This window comes from Salvelinus namaycush, chromosome 27 (assembly GCF_016432855.1).
Source record: "Salvelinus namaycush isolate Seneca chromosome 27, SaNama_1.0, whole genome shotgun sequence".
Lineage (NCBI taxonomy): Eukaryota > Metazoa > Chordata > Actinopteri > Salmoniformes > Salmonidae > Salvelinus > Salvelinus namaycush.
In genome coordinates, this window is record NC_052333.1 from 24752334 (window position 1) to 24767516 (window position 15183).

At 43.5% G+C, this 15183-nt stretch overlaps 1 protein-coding gene across 1 annotated transcript in view; it reads left to right on the forward strand.

Moving 5' to 3' along the window:
• The window catches only part of LOC120022624 (endonuclease/exonuclease/phosphatase family domain-containing protein 1-like), a 47840-nt gene that overhangs the window by 6612 nt on the left and 26045 nt on the right, over nt 1-15183 (forward strand). The window contains exon 2 of the mRNA XM_038966600.1: nt 13202-13253. Coding sequence (XP_038822528.1) covers nt 13202-13253 — 52 coding nt within the window. The remainder of the gene's footprint in view (nt 1-13201; nt 13254-15183) is intronic.

The following is a 15183-nucleotide window of genomic DNA, read 5'->3' on the forward strand; positions in this document are numbered from 1 at the left end:
TTGGCTTTCATGAGCGGCAACTTCAGGGACATAGACTAGGGTGACCAGACGTCCCCGTTTTCCGGGGACAGTCCCCGTTTTAGGTGGCCTGTCCCCGGCTGGAGCTGTCCCCGTTTTTAACTGTGCGTTAAAAACAGACCTCAAAGTGAAATATTTTACTTGGCAAGAAAGACCGGGCATCAGAGCCTACCGGTTGACGTCTCAAACGCATTGTGCTTGTTTAGGCCAACAGAGGGGGCTGCTCGCTATAGCAGCTTCATTCACTCTTCTTCTACTAACTACTAGTTTTAGAGAAAACTGCTGTGGAAAACTCGGCCAGAAGCTAGCAAGTATCAAGTGAATCCAAAACATCACCAGAAACTTATTTTCAAGCCAGTTTGAGATACTAGCTAGTGATGTTATGTCACAATTTATTATATAGATAGGTGATCTGCTCTATAAGGTTTTAAATAGGTTATGCTAGCTAACGTTAGCTATGTAGACTAAGTTAGCTAGCTAAGTTATATGGCATTATAATAAGTAGTGTGAAAATATAGTTAGAAATGTTCATGGATAACATTAGTAGTGGAGAGGAAGGAGAGGAGGAAGACTGGATAGGAAGAAAAGTGAGAGACAGAGGAGGAAAGATACAGATATGGTTACAGAGCCTGCCAATTTATTATTCCAAACAGTTTTTTTGAGATAAAATACAAAAATGAGGCAAGCAATGGGAATCTGTTAACCAAAGTATTTTATCTAATAGTATGCTGTTTATTAATACAGATTGGAGAGAAAGGAGAAGGAAAAAGTAAGGGAGTAAAAAGAGTGAAGCAAGGAGAGTGTAGAAGAGTGAGGTGGAAAGGTGAAGAGAAGGAAAGGAAGACGAGTGAAGAAAAGAGGAGGAGAAAGATTGGAGGAGAAGAAAAAGTTAAGAGAGTAAGAAGAGTGACACAAGGAGAGTGAAGAAGAACAGACAGAGGAGATACAATGACTCTTTCCAAGAAATGGAAATGCACTTTTAATGATAAACATGATGACAGAATTTCCATTTATACGCTCAGGTCAAGACGATAGAATGGTTCACTGCACCCTTTGTAATTCCTCTTTCAATTGGCAGCCGGAGAAGAACGGCAGTGGTAGAACATCAGCAGACGAAAAAGCATAAAGCCTCTCTGATTGCCCGTGTTGGTATGCCCTCTGTCACCACGTTCTTCAAGAAGGTAGAGCCTTCCCAAGGAGAATATGATTTAGCAGTGCAGGAGGGTGTCTTTGCAGACCACACTATGTGACACAATCATAGTTACAGATCTCTGGGCTGCACAGCACAACTGACACGGAAACTTCGGCTCATAAACCTTCCATGTGCTAGGACAAAATGTGACGCCACAGTGAGTAACGTGTTAGCACCATGGGCAACTACTTTGGTAACACCGGACCTAGACCAGGTTGAATTTGTGTCCCTGTCCATTGATGCGTCCAATCATGGACATGTAAAGCTGCTGCCAATAGTAGTCAGATATGTAAGATATATGATGGCAGCACATCTATGGAAACAAAACTGCTTGATTTTGTTGAATTGAAAGGAGAAACAGCAGAGGAAATTGCAGCTGAGGTCCTGGTGGTCATCCAAAAATGTAACCTGGAAAACATTCTCTGCCGACAACAAATACCAATTTTGGAGGACTGAATAGGCTGGGGAGGGTCAATGTCCATACCAAAGTTAAAAATTCTCTGCAGCGGGAGGTGATTGGCTTAGGTTGTCCTGCCCACATCATTCATAACACGGCCAGAACAGCTTTGGATATGATGTTGAGTACCTGCTCACAAAGATATTTGGATATGTTCATATTTTCACCGTCAGAGTAGAAAGACTTAAGGGCTTTTGTGAGTTTGTTGGCCAGGAGTACCATAACATTTTAGGACACAGCAATGTTCGCTGGCTGTCCATGCTCCCTGCTCTAGAAAGAGTGCTGAAAAGGTATGTGCCATTGAAATCCTTTTTTATTTCGGAAGACAAAAGCCCTGTTGTCCTGTGAACAATGTTCGAAGATCCACTGACTGAACTTTGGCTGGCCTTTGTCCATGGAAACTTGACCGTATTCAGTGACACGATCAAGATGCTTGAAGGCCAGGATCGCTGTGCTGTGGAGTCAGCTGCTATTCTGAGAAACGTTGAGGCAAAATTCACTGCAAGACGTGATGACAACTTCATTCCAGTTTTGGTCAGAGGACTTCTGAGAGAGCTAGAGGAAAATGGAGCCATGTCTAAAGAGAGCTTTCTCAAAACATCCCAATCATTCTTCACTACGGCTGTGAACTACTTGCAGGCATTGGGAAAGCACACATAATCTAAAAGATTTACATTGTCTCCTTTTAAAAAGGCAACCTCTGCGTGAAGAGATCCAGAAGGTAGCAGCCACACTGCAGAAAAATGCCCCCATGTGACCATCAATGAGGATGCATTGTTTGACGAGGTTACTGGCCTGCAAGAGTTCCTAAAGGGGGATCGCTTGAAGAATGGAAAACATCGGAGACACCGCTTAGTCAGAGATGGAGCACGGTGGTTACCCACTTCAAAGAGAATGACATCCCACATACTAACCTGGCTAGATTAGCGTCTGTTGTCATGTGCTTACCTGGAAGTAATGCACCAGTCGAGAGTGTTCTCCCAAATGAATGATATATGGACAGCAGCAATAAATAGGTTCACTATTCCTGCCATCAAGGCCATGCTTATTGTGAAGACAAACTTCAACCTCCCCTGCCAGGAGTTCATGGAGAAGCTGGCCAAAGACAGAGCAATCCTGAATAAGATACATTTTTCTGAGAAATATACAGATTAGGTTGGTATAACTATATTATGTAGTTACCAATCTCATCAGCATCTTATTTCTTTATTATGTTAAGTATTTCACATATACTATTGTCTGTTTTTTCCCCAATTTTTCTCATGTTCTCTTCTGCTCTTATTCTACCCAGACTACCAGGACCACTGAATGGCTGTTCAGATCGGACAGTTCTGTCTTGTCTGTAGTGTTTCTGTAATATAGTTGTTTTCTCTATCACAGTGTGCCCGTTAGACTAAATACATGAAACCGGAATTTCATAGATAATATAACATTGGCTATTTTAATTATATATTGACCACCGAACTGGAAATGTCCCCGGTTTTCATTTCAGAAATCTGGTCACCTTAACATAGACCGATGCTAAGTGAACAGGGAAGGCTGACTAGCTAGCAGGGAGTAAGGTTACTACAGGATTTTGTCTTGTTCAGTGTTGTGTAAAACCTACTGTACTGTGGAAATAAGATTTGGATGTAAATCAGTCAAAACTGTTGAGAAACCACAGGTTAACCGTGGACGTGCAGCGCTAGCGAAAAGCAACCCACCTGCCACCCTAAACACATTCTCTCACCCCAGGTCAACCGCTACAGGGTTAGTGGAAAAGGGCTTCCACGATTTAAATGGGTCTGAACTGACTTGATCTACTGAGTAAACCACTCTTGTTTTCCCTAAAAAAAAACGTACTCCCCCACCCCAAGACATATCTGACACACTCAGGACGGGTGTGGATTAGAGACCTGTTGTAATGTGTTCTAATCTTCATCATTAATGAGGTTTGCCATTAGAACCCTGACAGTATTTCTATCTAAATTCATTCGACCAGACTGACCCGATAACAGAAACAATGTGTTCTGTGTTTATCTGTATGGACATGATCTGATAAAGGAAAATCAGATCAGCGTAGCTAGTTAGCTGTTCTAAGGTCAATCGATCAATTTCGTAATGCAATCATCCAATGATTCCATTCACCACACAATCTCTGGACAATATCTTCTCGACTCCTAAACAGATTACCGGTATTACAGATCAACTGGGTTTTCTCGCTTCTAATGTTGAAGAAGAATGTTCTGTATTGGGTCATTCCATTTGATTTTTAAGCACTTTTTGACTGCACCCCTTTTTGAATTGAACAACTTTCCATATATATTTGCCCATGGAGGAAGTGGTCAGAAAGGGATTTTTTTGGGACCTGAATGCCAAAACGTTTAGGAGATGGAGGTGCTCAAAGTTGATCCATTTTACATACCCATACCATGAGACAGCCATGTCTTCATCATGGTAAAAGATAAATGGTTGCGTTTGACATCATTTAAAAGCTTACAAACAGGGTTGCCAAACTATATATTTTTTTAACCAATGGCGGTCAGTGCCATTTAAGATGAGGGAGGACTTTTTCTTTTTTTCATGAGCATGGCCTAATTTCTATTACATATAGCATAGAAATATTGGATAACTCTCATTCATATTCAATTAACCTAGTTCAATGTAACAGCGATAGGTTTAGGCTACTACATGATACTCTAATTTTCTGTTACTGTACAGTCAGTAAACAGTTACACCGGAGGGCCCCGGTGGCAATAAATTAGTGATACCAAAAGCTTACCTTGACTTGGAAGAGTTCCAGTGTTATGTTGGAAAGCGATAGCCAGCTAGCTAACATCGCATCCCTCTGTTTGAGCAGGGTGTTTCAGTAGGCTAAACTAGCTCGCTGCGTTTGCTAACTATCTCTCTCTCTCTTGCTTCATTTTGGAAGAAATTAATTTGTTCAACGATTGTCTTTTTCTCTTTGAGTCAATTACTCATAACATTTTACACACTGCAGTGCTAGCTAGCTGTAGCTTATGCTTTCTAGAGTCCACCCAATCAGGATAAGATAATGACATGTCAGTTCATGCTGCAAGAGCTCTGATAGGTTGGAGAACGTCCTCCGGAAGTTCTCACAATTACTGTAAGTCTATGGAAGTGGGTGAGAACCGTGAGCCTCCTAGGTTTTGTATTGTAATCAATGTATCCAGAGGAAGACGGAAGCTAGCTGTCCTCCGGCTACACCATGGTGCTACCCTACAGAGTGCTGTTGAGGTTACTGTCGACCTTCATTGCATAATAGTGTGTTTTAATCAATTATTTGGTGACGTGATTATATTTAGTATAGTTTTATCTATAAAGGATAACTTTTTAATGCTTAAATATTCATATTTTTATGAAATTCACTGAGGATGGTCCTCCCCTTCCTCCTCTGAGGAGCCTCCCACTGCTTTTAACGTCAATTATCTATCTGTTTCAATTTTGCGTATGTTGTAGCTTAGACCCTATTTTACATAATCTGAGGTGTTTGTTGTTCCCGCCATCGGTTAAGACACAGCATGCTCTTAAATACAGGGTGGGTGTCATTTCAATCATAGAAATATAATTCATAGAATGGACATGACCATTGAAATTTTTATTGAATAAAAATGCACACTTCTAATTACTATCACAAAGATGCCGGACCACCCACCGTCAAATGTCAACTTAAATGTGAATATCTGTCTTTCTATTTCAGTAGATTTCCTATGGAAGATTGACGGTATTTAAAGCAACTGATGTTCCCATTCAAGTTAACATTCTCTAATGTGTGGTCCTCCAACTGTCTTTGTGCTACCATTTTGAAAGTTAAAATATCAACTTTCTCATTTTAGTACAGCCAAAACATGACACTCACCCTGTATTCAAGAGCATGCTGTGTCTCAGCCGATGGCGGGAACAACAAACACCTCGATGTAAAATAGGGTCTAAGCTACAACATGGCGGGAACAACAAACACCTCGATGTAAAATAGGGTCTAAGCTACAACATGGCGGGAACAACAAACACCTCGATGTAAAATAGGGTCTAAGCTACAACATGGCGGGAACAACAAACACCTCGATGTAAAATAGGGTCTAAGCTACAACATGGCGGGAACAACAAACACCTCGATGTAAAATAGGGTCTAAGCTACAACATGGCGGGAACAACAAACACCTCGATGTAAAATAGGGTCTAAGCTACAACATGGCGGGAACAACAAACACCTCGATGTAAAATAGGGTCTAAGCTACAACATATGCAGAGTATACACGTTTTTAGATCATTTACGTTAAAAGTTCAAAAATGTATTTTCTCTCAAGAAATTATAGAATAGTTTGATAAGCCTTTTAAATGATATCATTCTCAACCTTTTATATTTTCCAGTGATGAAGACATGGAGGTCTCGTGGTAGGGTGGGTAATGGAAAATTGGTAAACTTTTAAGACTTCTATTTCCTAATTGCTTTGGCATTCAGTTCCAAAAAGTCATTTTCTGATCTTCTCCCATGGGCAAATATGTATGGCAAGTTTTGTTTAAAACAAAAGGGATTCTGTCAAGTGATTGAAATCAAATGGTACGAGCCCATTTAGCAGGCCTGTTCTAGCTGACATGCCCTTAAACCAGACGATAAGGGTATGATGTTGGTAAATGGTACGAGCCCATTTAGCAGGTCTGTTCTAGCTGACATGCCCTTAACCCAGACGATAAGGGTATGATGTTGGTAAATGGTACGACCCCATTTAGCAGGCCTGTTCTAGCTGACATGCCCTTAAACCAGACGATAAGGGTATGATGTTGGTAAATGGTACGAGCCCATTTAGCAGGTCTGTTCTAGCTGACATGCCCTTAACCCAGACGATAAGGGTATGATGTTGGTAAATGGTACGACCCCATTTAGCAGGTCTGTTCTAGCTGACATGCCCTTAACCCAGACGATAAGGGTATGATGTTGGTAAATGGTACGAGCCCATTTAGCAGGCCTGTTCTAGCTGACATGCCCTTAACCCAGACGATAAGGGTATGATGTTGGTAAATGGTACGAGCCCATTTAGCAGGCCTGTTCTAGCTGACATGCCCTTAACCCAGACGATAAGGGTATGATGTTGGTAAATGGTACGAGCCCATTTAGCAGGCCTGTTCTAGCTGACATGCCCTTAACCCAGACGATAAGGGTATGATGTTGGTAAATGGTACGAGCCCATTTAGCAGGTCTGTTCTAGCTGACATGCCCTTAACCCAGACGATAAGGGTATGATGTTGGTAAATGGTACGACCCCATTTAGCAGGTCTGTTCTAGCTGACATGCCCTTAACCCAGACGATAAGGGTATGATGTTGGTAAATGGTACGAGCCCATTTAGCAGGTCTGTTCTAGCTGACATGCCCTTAACCCAGACGATAAGGGTATGATGTTGGTAAATGGTACGAGCCCATTTAGCAGGCCTGTTCTAGCTGACATGCCCTTAACCCAGACGATAAGGGTATGATGTTGGTAAATGGTACGAGCCCATTTAGCAGGCCTGTTCTAGCTGACATGCCCTTAACCCAGACGATAAGGGTATGATGTTGGTAAATGGTACGAGCCCATTTAGCAGGCCTGTTCTAGCTGACATGCCCTTAACCCAGACGATAAGGGTATGATGTTGGTAAATGGTACGAGCCCATTTAGCAGGCCTGTTCTAGCTGACATGCCCTTAACCCAGACGATAAGGGTATGATGTTGGTAAATGGTACGACCCCATTTAGCAGGCCTGTTCTAGCTGACATGCCCTTAACCCAGACGATAAGGGTATGATGTTGGTAAATGGTACGAGCCCATTTAGCAGGCCTGTTCTAGCTGACATGCCCTTAACCCAGACGATAAGGGTATGATGTTGGTAAATGGTACGAGCCCATTTAGCAGGCCTGTTCTAGCTGACATGCCCTTAACCCAGACGATAAGGGTATGATGTTGGTAAATGGTACGAGCCCATTTAGCAGGCCTGTTCTAGCTGACATGCCCTTAACCCAGACGATAAGGGTATGATGTTGGTAAATGGTACGACCCCATTTAGCAGGCCTGTTCTAGCTGACATGCCCTTAACCCAGACGATAAGGGTATGATGTTGGTAAATGGTACGAGCCCATTTAGCAGGCCTGTTCTAGCTGACATGCCCTTAACCCAGACGATAAGGGTATGATGTTGGTAAATGTGTGCATGCCTGAATGACATGGCTAGTATAGATCTCACCTACTGAAGCTCCTTTGTTAACCGTCACAACACTCGCATTTCTCTCTCTACCAATCTAGCTGTCCAGCTTTTCCAGGTATGTATGTGTGTGTGTGTGAGAACACTTACAACTTCCAGCCAGCTGCAGTGGTTGAGATTTTACCTCCCCAACCCACACCTCAGTCCTGACCCAGCAGGTCTGAATTCCAAGCAGTGAGGCGGGTGTTCAGCGCCCGGGGGTTGGGTGGTGTTGGCGCTGCCTACCTGCCACTAACCATGTTAATCCCTGTCCTAGTGCATGATGGGAAGTTCTCATCTACATCTCACCCGCAGCAGCAGGTCTGTTCCCCCGACTCACAGAACTGTCAGAATGGAGCAGACTGACTGCCAGAACAGACATCGTGACTATGTGCTGGACTCTGCTACTATGGTACAGAGTCCAGACTCTGTGTATCCCAATGAAATCCGGAGCTATCAGAGAGGCACAGTTTCTCTCTCAGCCCTGTCAGCGTATTGTGTGTGTGTGAGAGTGACTCGGGATTGATGCTGAGGTCATGTGTGTTGTTGGGAAAGTTGTGCTCTCTGTGTGTGGCTGACGCTGAGTGTTAAGAGCACAGAGGGAAAAGGCGCTCATGTGGAAAATTCCATTAGGACAGCAGTTTGTGACCGACAGAAGGACAGACCGTGAGTGAGATGCATTACCCAGAAAACACTGCTTCTGTCAGTGCCAGTCCCTCTAACTGTAACCAGTTAGCCATTTACACTGGAACACACTAAACTGGTTCTCAATTGATCCAAAACCAGTCTACACTGATACACATCTCACAAACCAGCCTGCACTCGTACAGTACCCTCTGAGACAGGATTAGTCCAAGGTCACCTTGTGCTCATTACTTTTAGTTTACACAATTAAAGTATGTCTTATCAGACTTATAAGTCCAGACTCTCTGTTTCCTTCATTGTGTATTCAGTGTGTATGTGTAGTTTTCCTCACCTGGTAAATCATCAAGTGTCTTCCTGACATTGGTGATTTTCTTCATTGTAATGATGACATTGAGGGATTCCAGTTTCTCTGAGTCACATATAGTGTGGATCTGCTATCTCTCTGTTTCTCTGAGTCACATATAGTGTGGATCTGCTATCTCTCTGTTTCTCTGAGTCACATATAGTGTGGATCTGCTATCTCTCTGTTTCTCTGAGTCACATATAGTGTGGATCTGCTATCTCTCTGTTTCTCTGAGTCACATATAGTGTGGATCTGCTATCTCTCTGTTTCTCTGAGTCACATATAGTGTGGATCTGCTATCTCTCTGTTTCTCTGAGTCACATATAGTGTGGATCTGCTATCTCTCTGTTTCTCTGCGGCAGTGTGGATCTTTGTATGACCTTTGCTGCAAGCCCCTTCCATCCTTTTACGTGTGTGTGTGTGTGTGTGTGTGTGTGTGTGTGTGTGTGTGTGTGTGCTCGCGGTCTCTCACTTTGTACATTTGCAGTAGAGCTTTTTTTTCTGTCATTCTTTTTTTATTTTTTCAGTGCCTGCCTTCGTTTGTTAACCTGCCCATCCTGTCGAGCTGTGAGGAGGATTTGAGGAGTTTGAACAGGCTATCCTGTCTCACACACACACTCTCCTGTATGGTCATGGTCACATCAGGCCCTTTCTCTGCACTGCGGCCAGGTCACCTGTGGTCAGTGCAAGGGAGGCAGTGGAGCCTCTGATTGGGTGATCACACCTACAGTGGGGAAGGGGTGTCGTCACCCTCCTACAGAGCTCTGGCTCCAGACCTGTTTGCATTCACAATCACTGATTCCACAGTTCCTGTTTTGATAAGAGACCACATTTATCTCTCACAATCTATTATGAAAGAATTAGTGTGTTAGGGTAGGGTGGAAAACTAGTGTGGTGGGTAAACAAACGCATCAAACCATTTTGAAGATGGCAACAAAAGCATCTGTGTTTGTAGGATAAAATAAATGCTTCTGAACTGCTGGATTTGGAGTGTTCCTTTTTGCAAGTGGGTCCATTGTACATTGTAATAATTTGTCTCTGTTTACTATCAGTCTATATACCACTGTGAAATAGTCTCATCTCCGGGTGGACTCTTGTCTGTTATCAGTTTAGTCTCGTCTGTCTTTTTATGTTCTTCATTTCATTACCTCTTTTTATGGACGAGGTGCTCCAGTGAACCTCCTCCAGCTAATCATTCAGAGCAGACCAGGAGGCTAACGTTGACTTGTGCATTGTTTCCATTTATATTAGCAGATGCTCTTATGCGGCGTGGCATAAAGGGTCAAAGTCCGAACAGACTCAGCAGCAGTGTTGCCTAATGTCCTGTAATAACCGCTGGGAAACCACCGACCTACTGAGACGCGTTGAGAGTAGAGGGTGAGAGTAGAGGGTGGCAGGGCACTGATCCTGCTATTCCCAAGGTCACCAGTCCACTTCTCCATTCACATCCACGGTGACTGAGCTGTATGCTGGAATTAGAATCAATCTAGGTGTCCTGTCTGCTGATACATATTCATGTACTAGACCCCAGGTCACCATACCCTGGCTCAAGACCAACAAATGGAGAAGTAGGCCTCAAAAAAAGTAGACTAAAATCATTACAATCACAATTAAAATGCAACGCTTGTTTAGCGTGTTGAAAGGATTACTTGAGGACAATGCGGAGCATCGCTCGGACAGAAGCTGCCAGCACGCATGTCTCACATTTTTCAGAAAGCAGAAGCAGAGACGGTGCCAGACAGTTTGTTTGCCGGTGTTGTGCCGAAAATCTCCCCCCTGCCAGAATTCTACCCCCCTTCGCGTGAACGCGGACACACTCAATTCTTCATTGCAGCGACTTGCTTGCTAGTTGAGATTTCTGCTCTTCTCTCCGTTGTCAGTTTAGCCTACATTTCACTGATCTTAGTAGCAGAAAGCATTTTTTTCTTTGTCTTTCAAGGCAGCTGTCAATGATCACGTTAGGCTGCGTTTCATTTAATATTTTTATGGCGGTTTGATCGCGGGGGAGGCCCTAGTAATGTCTGCAGTTTTCGGTTTGGCTATTTGTTTCAACTGTATTAGTCTATAAATAAATCTCTTTGCCAAAATGTGTCTTCTCTCCCATGTCTTATTTGACTAGTTCTGAAATGTTTGCTTGCCTACATTTTACTCCCTCTATGTTTAATATAACACAAACATGAATTATTCATTTTGGTTGCCTATCCTGACGTGAAGTTTGTTCTATAGAAATTATTTGACTCTGTGTGCCACAGAAAGTATTTGACTCTAGTGACAAAATGAAGGAAATTAGAAGAATTTCGGCATCATCTGTCAGTTGTTTAGGCCGTGAGCCGATTGCTTTGAATTTGATGTCGCCATTTGAACTCGGCCTTGTAAACCTACTAGCCTAATGGACAGCTGTTTTATGCAGCTTCATCTGAAGTAAAGTGAATTGACCAAAACTATCAAATTACTCCTGTCTATACTAAAAACACCAACAGCGAGCAGGATGTAGGCCACAGAGGATCATTAGCTTCTTTAAAAAATGGCTATAGATTGTATGAAAATCACAAGGCCAGGGCATAATCTAGTCGGGTAGTGTGCAATTTGGGCAGTGTTTCAAATGGCTGACTTGTTGATTTGCGGCTGTCAGTGAAAGCATCTTAAATAAACCTATCGCAATATTTCACAATACAATCGCTAGAAAAACAAAGAGGAGACCAAGAAAACTCAAACCTGTCTCTTTTTCTTTAGGCTATCAAAATCCTCAACTCTCAATAGGCTACTGTTCGCTCAATAGCTTATTTTATTGGCACTTGTTCTCAACTGGCCTACCTGGTTATATAAAGGTGAAATTAAAAAAATATCCCCGGTGAGTGCACCTATTCACGGTGTTCATTGGGTGAGGCCCTTCTCCTCGATTTTTTTTTGGTGACAATTTCCTCCAGGCTAGATGGACGTCATAGCCAACAGTATGTGTCTCCCCTTTTCATAGGCCTCGATTAGATTGATTGCATTCTAGACAAGGCCGTTTTTCTATTGATCCCAGTTTGCCAGTGTCAGCAGAGCAGCCCACCCTGTCATTTGTTGTGGTATTATAGATTCTGCTGGATTCACAGCTATGCGGCGCCAACTCATTTTGGGCCGTTACTAGCCCCTACATTTGTCACATACCTTTATTGTGTCTGACTGCATAACTGTTATACCAACAGGTTTTATTCATTCATGGAGTACATGTGGGCCACAGCAACCACGTTTAGCTGCCTGCTTTTTAGTGGGTGGGGGGGTTATCACCTAGCACATAGAGAGCCTCATCACAATAGGCATAAAATACACTAGTCTACATGTTTTTTAGCCCGGAGAAAAGTCTCATTTTTCACTAACTTTAATTAGATAATTAAATCTAAGGCAATCAGCCTTGATCAATACTGTGGACAGAGGATCATAAGACACTGTACTTGGTTGCTATGGTGACCGAGGATGTGCAGTTATGCGTGAGGAGACATACCCACACAGGTGGAAGTGTGTGTGTAATCCCACCTGTGTAATAGGCCAGTGTTTTTACCTCTTCTGTTACAACTGTAGTCCATAGTCTAAGCCCTCTGAAGTTACCTTTTTCTTTTTTAAATGCTATTAACAAATTAGGTTTCTCTGGGGTTAATTTAAAAACAAGTCTGAATGAGTCAGTGAACCAACGAGGAATATTTTGTTTGCTCATTTAGTTAATAGCCAGCAGTTGTGTGGATCTGAGTGTGTTAGGGGGAGTTGAGAACAGTGTGTGTGTGCAGCAGGATGGAGCGAAAGGAGGACCAAGACGGGAGAGAGAATAGTGCTTATGCTTTGCCATTTTTCTTTTTTATCACGCTGACTAGTGGGCTGGAAAAACAATTAGAAAGTAAACAGATGAATGTTTATGGGCTCGTAAATTAGGTTCCACCCCATCTCTGCACCAATGTGTTTGTATGTACAATCTCCTGGGCTTGAAGTCCAAAGTCTACTCTTCCCTCTCTGCTTTTCTCTGCATAATAACTGTTGTATGCATCCGAAATGGCACCCTATTCTCTAGTGCACTACTTTGGATGAGAGCCGCTGTGTATAGTGCACTATGCAGGGACAATAGTATTCCATTTAAGACACAGGGAAAAGACTGAGTCATGTTATGTGTTGTAGAATCAGGAGGATCCTGAATGTGTAGGGAGGCCCTCTGTGTTAATAATGCAGTGGCCTCTCCTCTCTTACCAGAACTGGTGTGTATATACTACCCTATCATATGGCTAATAACACAAAAGTCAACTTCGATAACAGAGACGAATCTCTGTTTTATTGATGCATCCATGTCTCTCTCTCTCTCCAGCATCAAGTTACTGGCAGTCCAAGACCTGGTAGATCGGGAAGCCCTTGACAAGGTACAGTGTAGCAATCCCTTTCTTCACCTACTAGAACAAATCACTTATTGATTTGGGGAGCAAAGTTCTGTGTACCGATTTTGTCCACCAGTACAGAATCTTTATGTTCGTGATAATTATGAGATGCTCTTGTCATTAAAAACATGTAGAGAACCTCCATTGTTCTCTCTCTCTCTCTCTCTCTCTCTCTCTCTCTCTCTCTCTCTCTCTCTCTCTCTCTCTCTCTCACCCACTTAACCTTCTGTTCTTTCTCAATTATGCACAATTCTTTCTCGCTCTCTTTCTTCCCCTCTATCTCCTCTCTCTCTCTCTCTCTCTCTCGCTTACCCACTTAACCTTCTGTTCTTTCTCAATTATGCACAATTCTTTCTCGCTCTCTCTCTCTCTCTCTCTCTCTGCCCCTCTCTCTCTCTCTCTCTCTGCCCCTCTCTCTCTCTCTCTCTGCCCCTCTCTCTCTCTCTCTCTGCCCCTCTCTCTCTCTCTCTCTCTGCCCCTCTCTCTCTCTCTCTCTGCCCCTCTCTCTCTCTCTCTCTCTGCCCCTCTCTCTCTCTCTCTCTCTGCCCCTCTCTCGCTCTCTCTCTCGCTCTCTTTCTTCCCCTCTATCTCCTCTCTCTCTCTCTCTCTCTCTCTCTCTCTCTCTCTCTCTCTCTCGCTTACCCACTTAACCTTCTGTTCTTTCTCAATTATGCACAATTCTTTCTCGCTCTCTTTCTTCCCCTCTATCTCCTCTCTCTCTCTCTGCCCCTCTCTCTCTGCCCCTCTCTCTCTGCCCCTCTCTCTCTGCCCCTCTCTCTCTCTGCCCCTCTCTCTCTCTGCCCCTCTCTCTCTCTGCCCCTCTCTCTCTCTCTGCCCCTCTCTCTCTCTCTGCCCCTCTCTCTCTCTCTGCCCCTCTCTCGCTCTCTCTCTGCCCCTCTCTCGCTCTCTCTCTGCCCCTCTCTCGCTCTCTCTCTGCCCCTCTCTCGCTCTCTCTCGCTCTCTCTCTCGCTCTCTTTCTTCCCCTCTATCTCCTCTCTCTCTCTCTCTCTCTCTCTCTCGCTTACCCACTTAACCTTCTGTTCTTTCTCAATTATGCACAATTCTTTCTCGCTCTCTTTCTTCCCCTCTATCTCCTCTCTCTCTCTCTCTCTCTCTCTCTCTCTCTCTCTCTCTCTCTCTCTCTCTCTCTCTCTCTCTCTCTCTCTCTCTCTCTCGCAGTGCATGCTGGGTGTTTTTGGAGTTTGAGTGTTTGGTGTGGAAAGCTCTATCCTAACTAATTTCTTGATTCCTTTCTTTACATGTTATTTTCTATGGTGGAGGGTTAATGCAATATTTGTTTAGCGGTATCCAAAGTTTTTTTTTTCAAAGTTAGGGTGGAAGAGGACAGAGAAACTTTCCTGGGGTTTGGAAGTTGTGGTGTGCGCGATGGCTTCTCAGCCTAGCGCGGAGGAGACGCTGTCTATACAGCATGGATTCAGGTGTGTTCCTGAGAACGGAGTTAAGGTGGAGGAGGTTCTGCTCGCGGTCGGTGAACAGGTAGGAGCTGAGTTTATACATTCTGCTTCTAGAATGAACAAAGCTGTGGTTGTGTTCATGAAAAGGGCTAATTTGGTTGGTAGGCTAATTGCTAGCGGAATATTTGTAAGGGATGTGTTGGTGTCAATTTCACCTCTCTCTACCCCTTCAACAAGAGTTGTAGTGGCAAATTTGCCTCCGTTTATTACGGATGATCAAATTAGGAAAGAGCTGAGTCGTTTTGGTAAGTTTGCTAGCGGTTTCCGTGTACTGTCAGCAGGGTTTCAGGCAGATGCCGTTAAACACGTTGTTTCGTTCCGGAGGCAAGTGTTTATGTTTCTGAACAACAACGAGCAACAGCTAAATGTGCACTTTAAAGTGAGACATGGGGAGGGGCTCTATGCAGGTTTTGCCAGCACAGATAGTCTACGGTGTTTTG